This window comes from Monodon monoceros, unplaced genomic scaffold (genome assembly GCF_005190385.1).
Source record: "Monodon monoceros isolate NGI ecotype Baffin Bay Population unplaced genomic scaffold, NGI_Narwhal_1 Super_Scaffold_11, whole genome shotgun sequence".
In the NCBI taxonomy this organism is placed as follows: Eukaryota; Metazoa; Chordata; class Mammalia; order Artiodactyla; family Monodontidae; genus Monodon; species Monodon monoceros.
The window spans coordinates 2,952,432-2,971,338 of NW_021703767.1; the positions used below are offsets into that span (position 1 = coordinate 2,952,432).

Genomic DNA, 18,907 nt, shown 5'->3' on the forward strand with positions numbered 1-18,907 from the left:
CCTATAGATAACACCTCTGACCTATGGGTCACTGTAGTAATGTAGTAATGTAGTAATGTAGTAATCAGGAGGAACAGATGTCACCGTGAGTGATTTTAGTACTTTTCTAGATATTTGGCTCATAACATCTCCTGCAAATCTCTAACTATATGAGGGCCTGTTCTGCCAGTTTCTCCCAGAGCACAGAGGGCCTCATTCCTGATCTCCACCCTGAGCTCCTTTCAGGGGGTGTTGAAGGTGAGCGGCTGCAGTGGTGGATGACCTCATCTTTGTAGAGGCAGATGGCAAGTGACAATTTGTAGCTGGCACCAGCACCTAAGCCTGGGGGGAGCAGGACCTCCTTGGACGCTGCTGCAGTCAGGTGGGGAGGTTAAGCAGGCCTACACGACATTTGGCCAAAAGGAACGGAAGCAACAGTGCCAAGTGCAAGAGGCAAATAGGAAATAGAAAAATTAAGCAGGGGCCAGAGGAAGGGCCGGTGGTTTCACAGGTATTTGTGCAGAGGAGATTATATCTTATTTCACAGTCAGCTGGAAAAGTGTAGGCTAGATTTTGTTGCCAGCGGGGGTTGTTCCTCAGTTGTTAGTTCTCTGCCCTAGTCGTTCTGCAGACACCGTCACCTCTGCCTGAAGTTCTATCAAGTGATGATCCAGCGTTTTTAGGCAAAACCTCAAAAACTTGTGTTTGTCTATATTCCTTCATGAATCACATACAGTTCTATCTAAACTATTAGGAATCCACCACCCACCCAACCAAGGGTGAATTAAACTTCTTTTTAAGATAACTGGATAACTTGGGCATCACTTGGACCCAGTGATGGGTCCTGAACTCAAAGGTGTTTGGGCCAAAGAGGAAAATTAACATACTCAGCTATCACACCTTCCATACGCATGACCTCACCCTGCATCCTGGGCTAATATGTACATGCTTTGTAAGCCCCAAAGGAAATGTATTATGGCATTATCCTATGTAAATAAGTATGATTTAATTATGTCTTAAATTAAGATTTTTTTTAAAACAAAGCTTTCAATAACAGTGTCGTTTTTAAATTTATTTTTATTGGAGTATAGTTGATTTACAGTGTTGTGTTAGTTTCAGGGGTACAGCAAAGTGATTCAGTTATATATATATATTTTTTCAGTCTTTTCCCATATAGATTATTACAAAATATTGGGTATAGTTCCCTGTGCTATACAGTAGGTCCTTGTTGTTTATTTTATGTATAGTAGTGTGTATATAATAACAGTGTAGTTTAAAACTATTGTTTAGAATGACCATACATAGTATGCCTTACTAAGTTAGTAAGATAATTTTCTTTTTAATAATCGAATAAAAAAAACAGATTGCTCAGCAAACAGGAAAAGTAAATTTAAAAGCTTTTACATAAAGAAAATAAAGTTGAAGTTATACTGGATGTACCTAAAACTGTGCTTTAAAACATATGTAATGACTTCTATTTCTGGCAGTATGTGGCCACGAGACGTAATGAAAAACCCTCGGGTTACAAAACATGTAGCAATGCTGGGTACAATATTACAAGCATAATTTCGAACGACCAGTTCCGTTCTCACGCCAGTTCTGTTTTCCGTGGTCTCTGCTGGCTCCCATTCATGACTGCCGGGCAGTGATGTTTCTGGGCTCTTCTCTGTGGGAATTCCCAAGTTCTGGGTTGAATGTGCATTCCTCCTGAGTGGATTTGGGTTTTGCCATACCCTTCTTAGTGCTGGTTGTCTTGGTCTAGTGTGATCATGTTTTTCAGAGTCTGGAGTGTCCTGGACCACAGGAAGTGTGTGTCTCCAGGGGCCAAAAAACAGAAGCCAGAAACTGCAAGAAGCCAGCACTGCCCTGGGAGCATTTGCTGATCTCAGTAAAGCCAAAGCATTGGTTTAACTGACATCAGAAGAGGAGACAAGACTTTGCCCTGAGGACACTTGGGAGTGGGCTGGAGAGCACCAGAGGAAGCCCTTGCAGAGCTCCCCTCAGTGACAGGGTGAACCTGGGCAAAGCCACCCACTAGCAAAAAAATCTGCAAAAAAAGTCCACAGGAAATGTGTCTATTTTGGGTGGGGTTACATATCTCAAGGCCTATTCTCTCTTGAGTCTGGGGTTAAAACATACACATACCTCCCATGGTCCAGGACGTGCCAAGCCCTAAAACTAAAATTTCTCTCTAGCAAAAGATACTATAAAAAGTGAACTGACAAGCCACAAACCGGGAAATCATTTAACTCGTGAGGAATTGGTATCCAAAATACATAAAGTGTTTCCTACTTATTAACAAGAGAGACAAGCCACCCAAAAGAATCAGATAGGGGCTACCTCTGGAGGGGATTTGGGAGACTGGAGTGAGGCCTACACGGAAGGGAGCCTTGGGGCTTCAGTTCTGTTTGTAATGGTTAGTTCTTAAGGTACACTGGGGGTACATGAGTGTTTGCTCTCTTATGTGCATGTTGTTTTTTTTTTTGCGATACGTGGGCCTCTTACTGTTGTGGCCTTTCCCATTGCGGAGCACAGGCTCCGGACGCGCAGGCTCAGCGGCCATGGCTCACGGGCCCAGCCGCTCCGCGGCATGTGGGATCTTCCCAGACTGGGGCACGAACCCGTGTCCCCTGCACCGGCAGGCGGACTCTCAACCACTGCGCCACCAGGGAAGCCCATGTGCATGGTTTTGATTTGTAAGAAATATTTCATAATGCATTTTGGTGAGTTAAAAAAAACCCACAAATGTTTTGTTTCATTTGGTGCTTCAAAGTTATATGATTGTTTTCTTTTCTCTTTTTACTTTTTGACCGTGCTGTGAATCATGTGGGATCTTAGTTCCCGAATCAGGGATCCAACCCGTGCCCCCTGCAGTGGAAGCACAGAGTCTTAACCACTGGACCACCAGGGAAGTCCTGATATGATCGTTTTAGATGCCCACTGTTTCATGGAAAAGATGTAGATTCCAATGATGCTACTAGAAAGTCTGTCTTCTTGTACACTGACATGATGACTAGGGTTATCCAGCAAGGTCCTGTGTATATGAATCCTGCATATATAAGCATGCTCTAACTCATTCTCGATGGACCAACAGGGATAAAACTTGCATCCAGCTTGGAAGATCTGCTTTCACGTTTCTCCCACCTCACCAACTGGCTGTTACTGGAGACTTTCCAAGCCTCTGATGGACAAAGGTCGCTACCAACTAAGCGAGAAGCTGAGTGCTGCCACCAAGAACTTAGTTGTTATAATACTAGTGTCCTCAGGATGAAACTATGTGTCGTAGTAGCCTGCGAGGGCTGCTGTAACAAAGGACCACAAACTGGGTGGCTTAAAACAACAGAAATTTATTGTCTCACAGTTTTTCCTGGAGGTTGGAGTCCTAAATCAAGGTGTCAGCAGGGCCACGTGCCCCCTGAGATCCTGGGTAGAATCTTTCCTTGCCTCTTCTTAGCTGTGGTGGCCAGCAGTCCTTGCTGTCCCTGGGTTTCTGCTGCATCAGTCCAGTCTCTGCCTCTGTTTCCACAAGGCGTACTCCTTGTGTGTCTTCACTGAGTCTTCCTTCTGTGCCTGTCTGTGTATCTAAATTTCCCCCTATTATAAGGACACCAGTCGTATTGGATTAGGGCCCACTCTAATGACCTCATTATAACTTGATTACCTCTGTAAAGACCCTCTCTCCAAATAGGGTCATATTCTGAGATCCTGGGGCTTAGGGCTTCCATATATCTTCAGTATATCTGGGGGAAACACAATTCAACCCATAACATATGTCAAAACCACACCAAATGGGAGATTATGAGTGACTTTATTTTTTTTTAATGGAAAAAATTGTTAAGCTTTATTGAGATATGGTTGACAAAACATTGTGTAAGTTTAAGGTGAATAATGTAATGATTTGACATATGTACAGTTGACCTTTGAACAACAGGCTTTGAACTACATGGGTCCACTTATACCTGTATCTTTTTCAATAAATATAGTACCTGTATTTTCCTTTTACAGATCTTTACATTAACTAAGTGTAGGGAAAAGTTTGTGTTCGATTAGCAATCATAACACACGGAATCAAAAGAACTGGGGTTTGAGTCCTGACTTGGAACAAACTGCGTCAGCTTCCTGCCCTTTGAGGCAGAGATAGCAGTACCTGCATTTCGACTGCACAGGGGGTTGGCGCCCCTAGCCCCTGAGTTGGTCAAGGGTCAAGTGTATATATTGCAAATTCTTACCACAGTAAGTTTAGTTAACACTCCCCTTGCCTCACATAGGTATAATTTTTGTGTGTGTGGTGAGAACTTTTAAGATCTACTCTATTAAATTTCCAGTATACAATCCAATATTCCTAACTATGGTCACCATGTTGTACATTACATGCCCAGTGTTTATTCATCTTATAACTGGAGGTTTGTAGCCTTTGACCACCTTCACCCATTTTCCCCTGATTCCCCACTCCAACCCCTGTCCGTGTCAACTGCCAATCTGCTCTGTTTCTATGAGTTTGGTTTTTTTATTCCACATATAAATAAGATTATACAGTATTCATCTTTTTCTGCCTGTCTTATTTCACACAGAATCATGCCCTCTAGGTTCATCCATGTTGTTGCAATGGTGCAGTGGCAGGATTTACTTCTTTTTTATGGCTGAATTATATATATACATATATATATGTATATATATATGTAGCATTCTTTTTTCTCTTTTCCATAAAATTTTTATTTTATTTTTTATTCAGATATAGTTGACGTATAACATTGTATCAGTTCCAGGTGTACAACATAATGATTCAGTATCTGTATACATTGTGAAATCATGACCACAGTAAGTCTAGGTAACATTCATTACCACACATAGTTGCAAACTTTTTTTTCTTGTGATGAGGACTTTCAAGATCTATTCTCTTAACTTTTTAAAAAATTAATTAATTGATTGATTGATTTTTGGCTGCATTGGGTCTTCGCTGCTGCGCGTGGGCTTTCTCTAGTTGCCACGAGCGGGGGTTACTCTTCGTTGTGGTGCGTGGGGGCTTCTCTTTTTGTGGAGAACGGGCTCTAGGTGCGTGGAGCACGGGCTCTAGGTGCGTGGGCTCAGTAGTTGTGGCTCTCGGGCTTAGCTGCTCTGCGGCAGGTGGGATCTTCCCGGACCAGGGCTCGAACCCGTGTACCCTGTATTGGCAGGCAGATTCTTAACCCCTGCACCACCAGGGAAGCCCCTTCAAGTAGATTTGATTAAAATTAAAAAGGTAGATGTTATCATGAAATTTGATGAAAAAAATCTTGAGGAAAATAAGTCTTGTTGGCACAAGTACTATAAGAATTCAAAGTATGAGGCAAGTGATTTATCAACACAAAAGCTTCAAAATGCTTAAGTTTTGTTTACATCTGATGGTCAAGTACAGATCTTTAAGTTTTCATTTATAGCTGCTCTGCGTCTTTTGATACAATGCAGGATTCCTCTTAAGTCTTTATTATTTTTCCTCCAAATAACAAATAATAAAGACTTAAAAGGAATAGTGCAACTCCAAAAAAATTGTAGTTATTTCTCGAGGTTGTAACCTATAACATGAAAGTAGTGAAGCTTCGAGGTCAGTTTAGTGTTTGTTTGTTTCTTTGCGGTACGTGGGACGCGCAGGCTCAGCGGCCATGGCTCACGGGCCCAGCTGCTCCGCGGCATGTGGGATCTTCCCAGACTGGGACGCGAACCCGTGTCCCCTGCATCGGCAGGCGGACTCTCAACCACTGCGCCACCAGGGAAGCCCCAAGGTCAGGTTAAATACGCACATTACAGTTAATTGTATCTGTTAGAATGTGTGTTACAGAACATTTAAAACGATGTAAACCACGATTGTAAAGAAAGTTAAATTTGCCTGCAAGCCTGCGATGACTGGCTGCCCCTTTCTAGGATCTCTGTGGTCTTGGTATTGTTATCCCACCCAGAAGAGAAACTGTAAATTCACCTGCGGGCCTGAAAAATACCCCAGACCATGAGTATGGACTTTCACTGTACCGGCTAGGTTAGCTGAATAGAAATGATGTTTATAGCTGACTCACCTTCAGAAACACTGTGGAGCCTCCTGCTTCCTCTGCTTTCTGCCCAGCGTCAATCCCTCCTTGGAAGCTCCCTTGCGATGATCTCATGTGAGTCTCTGGCTTAGCTCCTGCCCCTTCTCCCCACCCCCAACCTCCCGCCCCCAGCCCTCTGCGTTCTCTGTTCTGTGATACAGACTCTCTTCCATCTTCTGCCTCCATGAAAGCCCCTTTTACCTCATTGCCTTAAAGGAAGCCCAGATTTTCCCAAGCATTCTGCTTTTTTTGTTTGTTTGTTTGTTTGTGGTATGCGGGCCTCTCACTGTTGTGGCCTCTTCCGTTGTGGAGCACAGGCTCCAGACGCGCAGGCTCAGCGGCCATGGCTCACGGGCCCAGCCGCTCTGCGGCATGTGGGATCCTCCCGGACCGGGGCACGAACCCGTGTGCCCTGCATCGGCAGGCGGACTCTAAACCACTGCGCCACCAGGGGAGCCCCCTTTTTTTTTTTTTTAATATTTATTTTATTTTTGGCTGCGGGTCTTAGCTGCGGCACTAGGGTTCTTCCTTGGGATCTTTGTTGCGGCACGGGGGATCCTCCATTGCGGCATGTTGGATCCTCCACTGCAGCGCGTGGGCTCCTCATTGTGGCACATAGGCTCAGTAGGTGTGGTGCGCAGGCTTAGTTGCTCCGCGGCACGTGGGATCTTAGTTTCCCGACCAGGGATTGAACGTGAGTCCCCTGCATTGGAAGGCTGATTCTTAACTGCTGGACCACCAGGGAAGTCTCCCAAGCATTCTGCTTTAAGTCTGGGTGTCAATTCATCCTTGAATCAAACTGGAGGTGGGGTTGAGTCAGGCAGAGTTTCCATGCCTCATGCCTATCGTAATTCGTCTTATGCAAAAATAGCTGATCTTTTAAGACTGCCAATTAGTTGTTCCATTTATTTACTTAGCAAATATTGAGCACTGACTTCATGTCAGGTTTTGTGGTGCAAGCTGGGGCATCGATCGGTGACTTGCCAATTTAGTAGGCATCAGTCCCTGCCTTCATGGCATTTGTAGTCTGGGGACAGACATTAAACAAGTTATCACGGTGCTGTGGATGCAAATAACGGAAAGGCTTCCCTGATTAAGTGATGACTCCACTGTGATGAAACTGAGTGACTGGAATTAACTAGGGACATAGACAGGGTGTGGGGAGAACATTTCAGGCAGAAAGAATAGCACGCGCTAAGGTCCTGTGGTTAGTAGAACCATTGTTCCAGTGAACGGAAGGGTAGTCACGGCTAGAGCACTGAGACTGAAGCAGGCCTGGTAGGGAAGGAGGCTGCAGAGTCGTTAGGAGGCAGACCACACTTGGTCTCATAGTGGAAGATTAGGATTTGGTTTCTGTACTGAGAACAATGAGAAGCCACTTGTTTATTTTAAGCAGGGAATTGGAACTGTGTTCTGAAAAGGTCCCTCTGGCTTCAGTGTGGAAACTGCATGAGGTGGGGGTGGCGGGGAGACAAGGGCGGATGTGACACCAGTGAGCAGCGAGATTCCTGTGGGCTGTGTCGTGGCGGAGGCCGCGGAGCTGGAGAGAAGGGGCGTCCAGGAGGATTTATGAGATTAGATGAAGAGTGTGGAATATGGGGGCGGAGAGTCCCGAGAAATCATCCCGCATAACTGATGCCTGGTGACCCACTCCATGAGCATAAGAACACAGGAAAGGAGCCCTATCTTGGGTTGAAAAATAGCAGTTCAGAGGCTTTGCGTTTCAGGCGCGTCTGGCTTATCTTCCCTCAGCTCTGAGCCCACCTCTGACACCATGTCCTCGACCTGGAGGCAAACTCAGACCCTCTCACTTTTTGAAGGACCAAGTAGGTACCAGGCCGGCCAAGTCGCCCGGCCACAGCGTGAGAAAGATCCAGAACTGGCCCTATGCAGTCTGGAGGATGAGACGAACACTAAACAAGCAAGTGTATTCCATCCGGACAAACGCGATCAGCAACCCACCCCAAGCCACCAGAGGCGCGAAGGCCAGCTTGCGAGTTTTAGGGATAATGCACCTTCTGCGCATGCCCGGGGCTGGCACGTTCGCGGGGCCAGCCCGGATGACGTCTCCTCGCGGCGTCTACGTCTGACGTCACTTTTCGGCGCTGGCAGGAAGAGGCGCTAGGCGGCGCACGTGGGTAGCTGCGCGGCGGGCGGGTACATGGCGGGTTCTGCAGGGCTGGTGCTGTGCGGGCATGAGCTGGTGGTGCGGGGCGGCAGCCGGTTGCTGGCCACCTCCACTTCGAGCAGGTGAGGGGTCTGGGCCTGGAGCAGGAGCCAAGGCTGCGGTCGCGCGTCGGGGCCCTGAGACCCCCCCGGCTCTCCCGCACAGCCGGGGTTGCACCCGCCTTGGGGTGACCCCGGGGAGCCCCGCTACTACCTGTGAGCTCTCCGTTGCCACCTGGGCCCGGCCGCGTGCCTGCGCCGCGGAATGTCCGCTCTCCGCGTCTTTCTCCCAAGACCCGCCCAGGGGTCCCCTAGCCGCCTGCCCAGGTCCCCGCGCCCTCCGCGGCGGGTCTGCGGCGCTCTTTGAGGGTTCGGCGCGAGACACTTCCGGGCTCTGCGGGGTCCGGGGGACGCTGGTCAGACCCTCTCTGGAGAGAGGGGTGGAACACTTCCGGGCTCTGCGGGTTCCGGGGGACGCTGGTCAAACTCTCTCTGGAGAGAGGGGTGGAAGGCAGCCCTTGGGGAGAGGGCTTTACTCCCGGCCACCAAGTTCGGCGCACCCCCTCTCTCCCCTCCCTCTTCCTGCGTAGGTGCCTGTTTCCTCCTCCCAGCCCACATCCCTCGACCCCGCCCTACTTGCCCTTCGGGGCTGGAGGGTTTTATCTGACACCTCCTCGCTCGGGGGGTACTCCAGAGCCACTGCGCGCACCTCCCTAGTGGCCCATTATAAGGTCTTGCTTTTGCTTTCTCTAATTTCACGCTCCTTCCTTATCGTTCCCGGGATTTTTAAATCAGTAAATGTTTGTTGAGCGAATAGTCTTGACCCAGGAACCTCTTGGATATTAGTAGTGGTAAGTTTCGGCCCCTGTTTTCTTTCCCAGGGTAGTTTTGATTCTTCCATACTTGAAACAATGTGTCTCTCAAATGTAAAGATACTATCTGTGTTCTTTGTTCAGTGTTTGGTTTCAGAGATCCAATAAGATGTTAAGTTTAGATTTCACAGATTTATTCACAAACCTGTTGTCTGGCCCAGGTTATTTTGTTTTAGAGCCTCGGGGTATCTAACACATGCCACAGTGAGAGACGGCTAAATTAGACTCCATCTGGTTGCTTCATTCCATACCTTTTGAGGAAATCTAGTGGCTGGCTGGCACAGTTTCTGGCTTGGAGGACTGTTTCGCTTCCTGCGCTGCAGTGTGCCACGTGAAAAGAGTTTGGCTACAGTCACTTTAAAGGCTATAAATTTGCACGATGTCTTCTCTGTGCCAGGCACTGGAGGGGGAGCTCAGGGTCTGATAGGGAAGGTGGGTGGCTTCTATACTGGTAAATGCCTGGCAGCCATGGGAGCTTTTCTGGGGCAGATGAGACATTTTTCTAAACAAGTAATGGTGGTTTTAAACGGGTGCAAAAGACCCTCTGAAAACTCAGTAACATCAGAATATAACTTGTTCTTACATAGCCATCTTGCACTGATGTTCTGGTTATCAAAGAATGGTATATTACTTCCTGTTGAGTTTTTGTCTTCATTTATTTCACTTAACTGACTTTTATGGACAGACCATATCAGTTATGTATGGCAAATGTAAATAGGTTAAGCAAATAAAGCTCCTTAGCTGTTCCCTGAAATATCTTCTGGAGACAGTTTCTTGTGGATAAGACCCTTAGTGAGTATGCAAATATTGTTTTGATCCAGGTTAAAAAAAAAAGAAATGAACATTCTAATTACCGAAGTGCTTCCTTTAAAATGTTTTTGTTATTTTTTTCTTTAGTGATGATGACAGCCTCTTCATATATGATTGCAGTGCTGCAGAAAAGGAGGCACAAGAGCATAAAGGGTGAGATGGTAGGGGAGCCTCTTCAGGGCTGATGCATGGTTTGAATAATGGGACCGTTCGGTCTAAGGAGTAAGCTGTTGTCTTATTTGCTGAATTCTTCATTTCTGTTACCCGGCCGTGTGGATAAACCAGGGACCACCTCAGGAGAGAAATGTGGAACTACCTTTCAAATTCAGCATTAAGAATATTAGCAGTTTTTAAAATACTTTAAATTCGTTTTTGTCAGTAATTAACTATTTTATTGGCACTTTGAAATAACAGGGCAATTTTAAATGCATTGAAAGCAGGTATATGAAATTAACTTCAGCTAATTGAAAGATAAAAGTAGAGTATGGTTTTTAAAAAATTTTTTATTGGAGTATAGTTGATTTACAATGTTGTGTTTCAGGTGTACAGCAAAGTGAATCAGCTGTACATCTATATATATATCCACTCTTTTTTAGATTCTTTTCCCATATAGGTCATTACAGAATATTGAGTAGAGTTCCCTGTGCTCTACAGTAGGTCCTTATTAGTTATCTATTTTATATATAGTAGTGTGTATATGTCAATCCCAATCTCCCAATTTATCCCTCTCCACCTTTCCCCACTGGTAACCATAGGTTTGTTTTCAGAGTATGGTCATTCTGTATGGTGGTTTTCTTTAGAAGAATCAGGCTTGGGGCCCACTTTATTTTTCTTAATATGATTTGATCCCTGCCTCTAGTTGTAGATCAGTTCATGTCCTTGAGGGAGTGGGCCTCTGAGGGTCTTTGCAGCTCAGCCCTTGGCATTCTGGTGTGTATGCTGAGAGACTTTTCTGTTTACTTAGCTTTACTCCTTAAAAATTAGAGTGGTCTTTATCCTCTCCGTGTCCCCTTAATGTGTTTTATGTTCTGGCTACACGAACCTCGTCACATTCTCCACATCCGACCGCGTTACAAGCGCACGGGGCTGGCCTGGAGGGCGCAGCCTCGCCTGCTGAGGTAAGGCCTGAGCTGCCCGCTCTCTTCCTCAGGGAGGACGCGCAGCCTGCGGGTGAGGGGAGTGACGCGGCCCTGGCGGCCGCCTTCTCCACGTCTGGCAGCTACTTCGCTTTAACTGATGACAGTAAGCGCCTGATTCTCTTCCGTACAAAACCGTGGCAACGTCTGAGCGTCAGGTATGAAATGCTAACGTGGAATCACTACGCTCTTGAACGCACGGCTTACCCTTGCGTGCCAGTCACAATAGTGACAGTAGCGATAGTGTAAGAAGCTAACACAGAGCACCAGTTCTGTGCCAGGAGCTGTGTCGAGTGCTGTACTTGTGTTAACTGATTTAATTCTCATACCAGGCCCATGAGTGGGGCGGCGCGGGGCGGGGCGGTGTGCTCACCCACACCGCTGCTCAGGAAACTTTGAAGCAGCTCCAGTTACTCAGCTCAGCTGGGCCCCGTCCTGGTCACTGGCTACAGAGTCTGTGCCCCTGGCCACTGTGCCGTTGTGCTTTCCAAACACTGTTTCTCCAGTCTTGTGGTGGCAGAAATAGAGAATGCCAGCATGCCCCCGGGAGTGTGTCGGGGGCTTCGTGTAAGTTAAGGCACCTGGGCGACTTTTTTTTTTTTTTTTTTTTTTGCGGTACGCGGGCCTCTCACTGCTGTGGCCTCTCCCGTTGCGGAGCACAGGCTCCGGACGCGCAGGCTCAGCGGCCCATGGCTCGCGGGCCCAGCCGCTCCGCGGCATGTGGGATCTTCCCAGACCGGGGCACGAACCTGTGTCCCCTGCATCGGCAGGCGGACTCTCAACCACTGCGCCACCAGGGAAGCCCTGGGCCACGGTTTTAACTTGGTGAGTTTTTAAGTCGGTGCACTTACTTGAGTATCTCAAGGGCTGGGGGCTCAGCATTGATGGGAGATGGTGTCAGTAACTCAGCAAGAACATAGCTGTCACTGGGCCTGGGTGTTTCCTCTTACCCAGCAAAGTCCTGTGCATGCTCTTCCGACTTTTTATTCTTCTCCTGCATCTCTCTCCATCATTTCCTCAAAGGGAGGGGGCACTGTGGTTTTCTGAGCGCTCGCTTCCCGAGAGCTTCCTTGTCTTTGGAGAGGAGGTGGGTGATGCTGACAGTCGGCTGGGGGCAGATGTAAATGCCCTTTGGCTTTGATACTCTCTTAACTTGCACCTTCTCTGTTTCCTTCGGAGGGTGCAGGCGGGCTTTATTTTGATTGTTCTTTGACATTGATGGAAACACCCACACGGAGCAGAGCCGGCCCTTCCCCTTCTTCTCGCCTCCCTACAGCTGCAGGGTTTAACTCCCCTTTCATAATCAGAGATAAATGTGTGCGGTTTTAACGCTCTAACTACTGAAGGGCCAAGGTCAAGGAATTTCCTGTTGTAGCCGACTCACACCTGTATTGGGACAGCTACACTTCTAAGATTTTTATCTCATCTTATTTGCTGAGAGAAGGATAAAAAGCCAGATTCCAGGTGGCATCAAAAGCAAGGAGTACCCACTCTGCCCTCGATTCCAGTCAGGTTAAAAATAAAGTTCAGTAACATTACTTCGTTTTTACCTTATACGTGTTTTTGTGTATTAGGTGGGCAATAGATGGTCATGTTTTAAAAGCTTAAAACAGAAAAAAGGATGTACGGGGAATCTCCTTGCACCCGCGCCCTCCAGCTACCGCCCACAGTCAGTTACAGTTTCCAGCCCCAGAATGACTTTTAAATGTGTGTTGCCGTGTAGCCACAGGATAATTGATGATGAACTGCTCCTTCCTGCCGATGTGAATTCACATCACCCTTAACCGGAGAGGCCTGTGAGTCAGCATCTTCCTGCCAACATAGCCGGAACATTAGCGGGTCACTTAGAGCACAGACGATGTCATGTGTTTTCGGGGTTCAGGGTTGAGCATCGCCGGCAACGTTGGGGTTTCTGACCCTGAGCTCCCCCACAGGGATGCTTGCGGGTAGCCTTGGTTTTGCTTCCACAGCCTGTAGGGAGTGGGGAGGGCAGGCCCGCGACAGTGACGGCAGGTGATGGTGGCTTATGAGGCAGCCAGGGCTGCCGTAACGAACACCACAGCTTCAGCAACAGGTATGTAGTCCTCAGTTCTGGGGCTGAGGTCCAAGATCAAGGTGTCAGCAGGATTGGTTTCTCCTGGGCGTGGCTTGTAGATGGCCACCCTCTCGCTGTCTCTTCACATGGTCATCCCTCTGTGTGCTGTTTTCCTCTTGTAAGGGTGCCCATCACACTGGATTGGGGTCCACCTGGACAGCCACATCGCACCTGAATCACCTCTCTAAAGGCTGTCTTTCCAAATACAGCCACATTCTGAGGTCTGGGGGGTTTTTAGATTCCAACATGAATTTGGAGGGGGGGGCACAGTTCAGCCCGTAACAGTAGTTAATCTCCTTTCTTGACCCTGACTGCTGACTTTTGTCTGTGGAGTCTCCATACCTTACGTCAGATTCTCAGAAAGGGGGCTTTGCCCCAAAAGATGAAAATCAAACGATCTAAAGGAATCTGGCAGTAGTTCTTTTGCTACAGTAAAGGCTGTCCGGCCGTGCTTCTGGTGCGCCCACCAGGGTGCCTCGAGGACATGCAGGCTGATCCTGCCTGCAACGGGATGTTTTAGAGCTCTGATCGCCCTCCAGGGACATCCGGAAATCTGCGTCTGACCCCCAGGTTGCCGAGGGGACCTGGGCAACGATCAGAGGACCCAGGGGATCAGGCCTGGGTCAGAGGAGACTTGGGGTCTTTAGGACTGAAGGGCATGTTGCAGGTGCACCCGATGGAGCCAATGGCAGAGATGTCTGTGCCGGTCAGTACTTTGTGAAGAGTAGCAACTGCGTGCAGTCCCGTCATTTTCTTGACCTTCTCTCTTTATGGACATTTCTTACCTGCGTTTCACTTGTTCTGCTCTTTCAAAAAGTGCTTCAGTGAATTATCGTATGTTCTCAGACGTAACTTTTCTCATTTATCTGTAAAAGTTGCTAAAACTGAATTGCCAAGTCTGAAGATGTGTATTTGTAAATTATGTCGATGATCACAAATTGCCTTCCCAAGGGGTTTTCCCTTTACCCCCGGAGTGCAGGAGCAAACACCGCACCCCCCAGCGCTGAGTAGCATCTAACCTTGGGCCTGGGGCCGTGTGAGAGAAAAGTGGGACCTTGCGTGCTTGCCTCGTTAGGAGTGAGGAGAGCAGCCGTACCCTGAAGAACTGCTTGTATCTTGTGAGCTGTCTTACGCCCTTTGCTTTTCTGCGGGGTGGTGGTTCCTTTTCCCTTTGATTCTCTGTTAGGGAACTTGGGTTTTTCCCATTTGTGTTAAACGAGTCCATCCACTGCGGCTGCCCTGTCACCCGGCCGTCCCATATAGCGTCGCGTGCTGAGCGAGACACTACGGGTGAGCCTCGGCCGACAGGCTCCCCCAGGCCGCCGTCCAGAGCTGCCACGGGCGTGCTTGTGTGCAGACCGGGGTCTGCGGGAGGGCAGCTGAGGGCAGGTTCGTAGGTGTCCTGTCTGGTCCCTGGAGCAGTGTGGTTTCCTACCACAGCAATTTTTTCCATTCTCCGCCTTGAATTTTTTTGGTTCATGTAAAAATTTGGGAACCTCAGAGAAGGCCAAAGTGGGAACAAAAATCACTCTGAATCTCATCATCCAGAGATCCCTAGCGAGAGACACCGCGCGGCCCTCCAACAAGGCGTTTGCCTCCCCGGCACCTGCCTTCCCCCTGAGACAGTTTCTTCGCGGGATCTGTTTCTGCCCCTGGAGACCTGTTTGTCCTCCTAGAGATCACCTCCTCCCAGGCCGTGAGGCCGCGGACCTGACCTCTCTTTGGATGAGGGTGATTCTTAACCGAGGGGGTGTGCCCACTGTTAGGGCTCTTGACCCGTGGGTCCCTCGCAGTCACACTGACCACTTCTGTGAAGCGTGGGTGCGGGCGCAGGGCCTGCTGGTGGTGGGGAGAGTTGGCGGCCAGCTTGCTCTCGCTCTGTAGGTGGCAGCTCTGGACTTGCTAGAAGGCAGACACGCGGGTGAACTGCCACTTCTGTGTGCGTTCCGCGGGTGGGTAGGGATTTCACTCTGGACGTGGGCACAGGGGTGTCCATGCAGCCTGCCGCACTCCTGGGTCCTGGTTCCGGAGCTCCTGCCCTTCTGCCGGGGTGGCACGGCCAGCGCCCAGGGCTCCTGGGGGGCTCTGGCTGTTCTAGAAGGGTCCTGGCTCGTGCAGGGTCTGAGGAGGGAGCAGGGGGTCTGCGTGGCGTTGGGCTTCTTAATGAGAGAGTTTAGGTGAGGCCTCCTCGGGCGCGGGGTGGGGCGGGTGTTCAGACGTCTGGTCCCCGTGACCGTGCCTGGGTCCCCCTACCCCGAGGCCTGTGGGTGTGGACTGAAGGGAAGGTGCCGTGTTGTTTTGTCTCTGGAAGGTTGTGTGTCGGGGCTTCTTTCCACGTGAGACCCAATAACACTCGGGGCCGTAGACCTTAGCGGTCTCGGTGCTGGGCGTTTTCCCTTTAGTCGTCCTCTCTTGGCTTTTAAGTTGGTATCAACAGAATAACTTTGTGTAGGAAATGCTTGCATTAGGTGGTGTGGAAGGCATGATGTGATTGGATGAAATTAAGGAACCAGATTACAACTGCAGGACCTCCCTCGTGTTGCAGCCTTTGGATAATGGGGCCAAGGGGCTGGGCCGGGGCGAGCTCAGGGCAGGGGTCATGTGTCTCCCGTTGCCTTTTCTTGTGCGTTTACCCTGAGCTCAGCGCCTTTCCTCTCTGATTACGCTTTTCCGGGAGAGCAGGGTGAGTTGAAGTCGCCGGGGCGACGACATGCAGTGGGCGGTCCCCCCCATGCTGGTCGAGTGGATGTCACCCTGGAGGGGGTGCAGCAGCTCTTCACCTTTGGGGCACAGACCCCTTTGGGATCTGATGGGCCGCCTCAGAATGGCACCCACCCTCGGTACATCTGACGTCCAGTTCATCCACATTTGACCGGCCGGGGCCCCGAGCGGCTGTGGGACCTGCTCACGGCTCAGAGCTCGCTCTAGCGGCCCTTCCTCTGTCCCTGGCAGGGAGGAGGGGGCCACACCCACCCTGGGGGGGCCTGGGCCTTGAACCCAGTGACTCTGTGGAGCGAGGGAAAGTGCTGAGGCCCCAGACCTCGCGGAGGCCGAAGGTTGGTGCCCCCGGGGCTCGTTCTGCTGGGGCGGCATGGCCAGCCACCGATGGTCCTGTCCGCCACCTGTGTCCTGATGCCCATGGGTCCCAATTCCTACACCTGTCCTGCACAGCTGAGCCACGTCCTGGAATCGTTGCCAGGACGGGTTTAGCCTGAGAAGCTGGAAGCCCCCAGCTGGCAGAGGACAAAGGGGCGAGATGCAGAGTGGGAATGGGGGGGCTGCAGTGGGGAGGGGGCCGGCTCTGGAGGGCTCACTTCCTCCTGGGGTGGGCGAGCTCATTGGGATGCAAGCCTGTTGCCTCCCGAGGACTGTCCTAGGCCGGTGCCCCCTAGGAGGTCGTGCCTCCCCCTCCGCCCCCCCCCCGGCCGTGGCCGCGCTCCGCGCAGGTGCTCAGTGGGCCCGTTAGGCTGTGCAGCTGTGTTGCTGGTGCAGTACAGACCGTTTGTTTAAATGACGGGCGCGCTGCGAGTTCTGATCAGTCTTGACCTGGGGTCTGATTCCCTTTCCTTGTTGTTGTTTCCCCACGTTCATGGCATCACGCCTCCTTGCCGGGCTTCACCGGACCGAGGAGTGGGGGCCGTCCAGCAGCTGCCAAGCCCCGTGGTGGCGCCTGGAACCCAGCAGGGCCTCCCGCTCGCTCCTCTGTCCTCTCGCCCCTCCCTCGGCCCTCCCTCCCGAAAGAAAGAAGGCGGGCGAGGCTCTGATGGGCCCTGCGTGGGGGGCGTAACGTTCAGTTTCCTTTTCAGGCTGACGTCTGGAGTCCGGCTGCTGTGAGCTGGGTGTCGTCTGCACGGACGTTAGCTCTTTATGGGGACAGTGGGTCTCCTTCCAGCCCTCGGGTGACGGCAAAGCTGAGGCCGGCCCTTCTGTGAAGAGGCCACGCGTGTAGATAAACGGAAGGCGTTTGTGTGTAAAGCAGCGTTATGGCTTGTCTCTAACGTAGGATGAAAAATACGGGCACCTTGTCGTGGAGAGCCTAGTTTGCTACCTGGAAGACGTCCCAGTAGAAACAAAATGAAAAATGGTAACAGGAGGAACCGGCATGACCCCGACCCGGGGCGAACGGGCCGGCGGTGGGGCCTGTGTCACCGCTTGTGGTTTTGCTCCTCGTGGCTGATGCCGTTACTGAACCAGCTCGCAGACGTGACAGCTCTTGTGGCCCCGGATCAAGGATTTGGACTTGTGATGCGCCTCCAGCTCTCAGCATCGCGGCCCTCCCGTGTGCTCACGAGCAGGGCGTGCAGGATCCCGGTCCAGGCGGCAGAGCCGGCGGTGGGTGGGCGGCGCGGAGGGCGGGGTCCTGGATGGGAAGCCACAGGGGCAGGAGGGCCCTCCGCAGCTGTGGTCGCGGCCCAGAGCGCATTGGCGTTTAGGAAGCTGGCTGCTGTTGTGTCCCCCACCCCCCAACGCACGACGCGCGGGGAGGCCGGGGAGCCCCGCCCCCAGCACTCTATCAGGACAGCCTTCAAACACACTGTCAGGCTGAGCGGGTCTCACGTTGGCCACGTAGAAACCCACCACTCAGATTCTGCCATTAGCACATTTTTAAAAGAAAAGATACTGCGAAAGTAAGTTTTGTCTGAGGCATTGGCTCTGTTTCCATCCCTTATGTTTTTGGCACCATCTTCGGTAACTGCCACATGGCGGGAGCCTTGCGGGTCAGCGGGCGGCCCTGGCGCCGACCCGTAGAGGCCTAACGTGGGCTTCTCTGGCCTTGTAGGACTGTGGTGAGGAGGTGCACAGCCCTGACCTTCACGGCCTCTGAGGATAAGGTTCTGGTAGCAGACAAGTCTGGGGACGTTTATTCCTTTTCGGTGCTGGAGCCGCACGGGAGCGGCAAGCTTGAACTGGGACACCTGTCGATGCTGCTGGATGTGGTACGTGGGCGACGTGCTTCATTGGCTACAGTCCGGCTCAGGGGACCAGGAGGGGGCGGCCCGTGTGCCAGGTGGGCGGGTTTGGGCTCTGCTGTGGGCAGGGCCCCGATTTCAGAGGTGAAGCTGGCAGCAGGCTGAAGGAGGACGGTCAAGTTAGGGGCAGCTGCGTGGTCTAGACGTGGGGGAGGCCCAGGTCGGGGAGACGACGGGGAGGGGTGGGGAAAGAGCAGGCGTCCTCGGAGCCCCCAAGCCACGAGCTGCGCCCCCAGGGGCCCCGAGAGGCCCACGAGGGCTGGGCGGCGGGGGCGGGGTGGGACCCTGCAGGGGCTCACAGGACCCGGGGGGGTCGTGAAAGACAGATCACCAGGACTCAGTGGCGGGCTGGACATGGGGACACGTGAAAGGAAGGAGAGGAAGGCGACCAGGTGCCGGAGACGGGAGTGGGCGCGGCCGGGCTGGGGCGGGAGCAGGTGTGGGGCAGCTGTGGCCCTCGGGGGACACGTAAGCTGAGGCCTGGGGTGGCGGGGGGAGCCGGCCATGCTGACCCACCCCTTCTAACCCTCGTGCACAGGCCGTGAGTCCCGACGACCGCTATGTCCTCACTGCCGACCGGGACGAGAAAATCCGGGTGAGCTGGGCTGCGGCTCCGCACAACATCGAGTCCTTCTGCCTTGGGCACACCGAGTGAGTGTCCCCCGTCCCCGTCCCCCCACCGAGTGTCCCCCGTCCCCGTTCCCCCACCGAGTGAGTGTCCCCCGTCCCCGTCCCCCCACCGAGTGAGTGTCCCCCGTCCCCTGTCCCCCCACCGAGTGAGTGTCCCCCGTCCCCCCACCAAGTGAGTGTCCCCCGTCCT

General features: G+C 51.4%; 1 protein-coding gene across 3 annotated transcripts in view; it reads left to right on the forward strand.

Annotated features, from left to right (window-relative positions):
- Positions 1-8,145: 8,145 nt before the first annotated feature.
- WDR4 (WD repeat domain 4) overlaps positions 8,146-18,907 on the forward strand; it is a 33,120-nt gene continuing 22,358 nt past the window's right edge. For 2 of the 3 annotated variants that reach the window (XM_029214340.1, XM_029214341.1), the window contains exons 1-5: positions 8,146-8,288; positions 9,974-10,039; positions 11,037-11,180; positions 17,898-18,054; positions 18,626-18,738. In XM_029214340.1, the coding sequence (XP_029070173.1) occupies positions 8,200-8,288; positions 9,974-10,039; positions 11,037-11,180; positions 17,898-18,054; positions 18,626-18,738 (569 nt within the window). In that variant the 5' untranslated portion in view covers positions 8,146-8,199. The remainder of the gene's footprint in view (positions 8,289-9,973; positions 10,040-11,036; positions 11,181-17,897; positions 18,055-18,625; positions 18,739-18,907) is intronic. The other variant, XM_029214342.1, reaches the window with a different exon arrangement.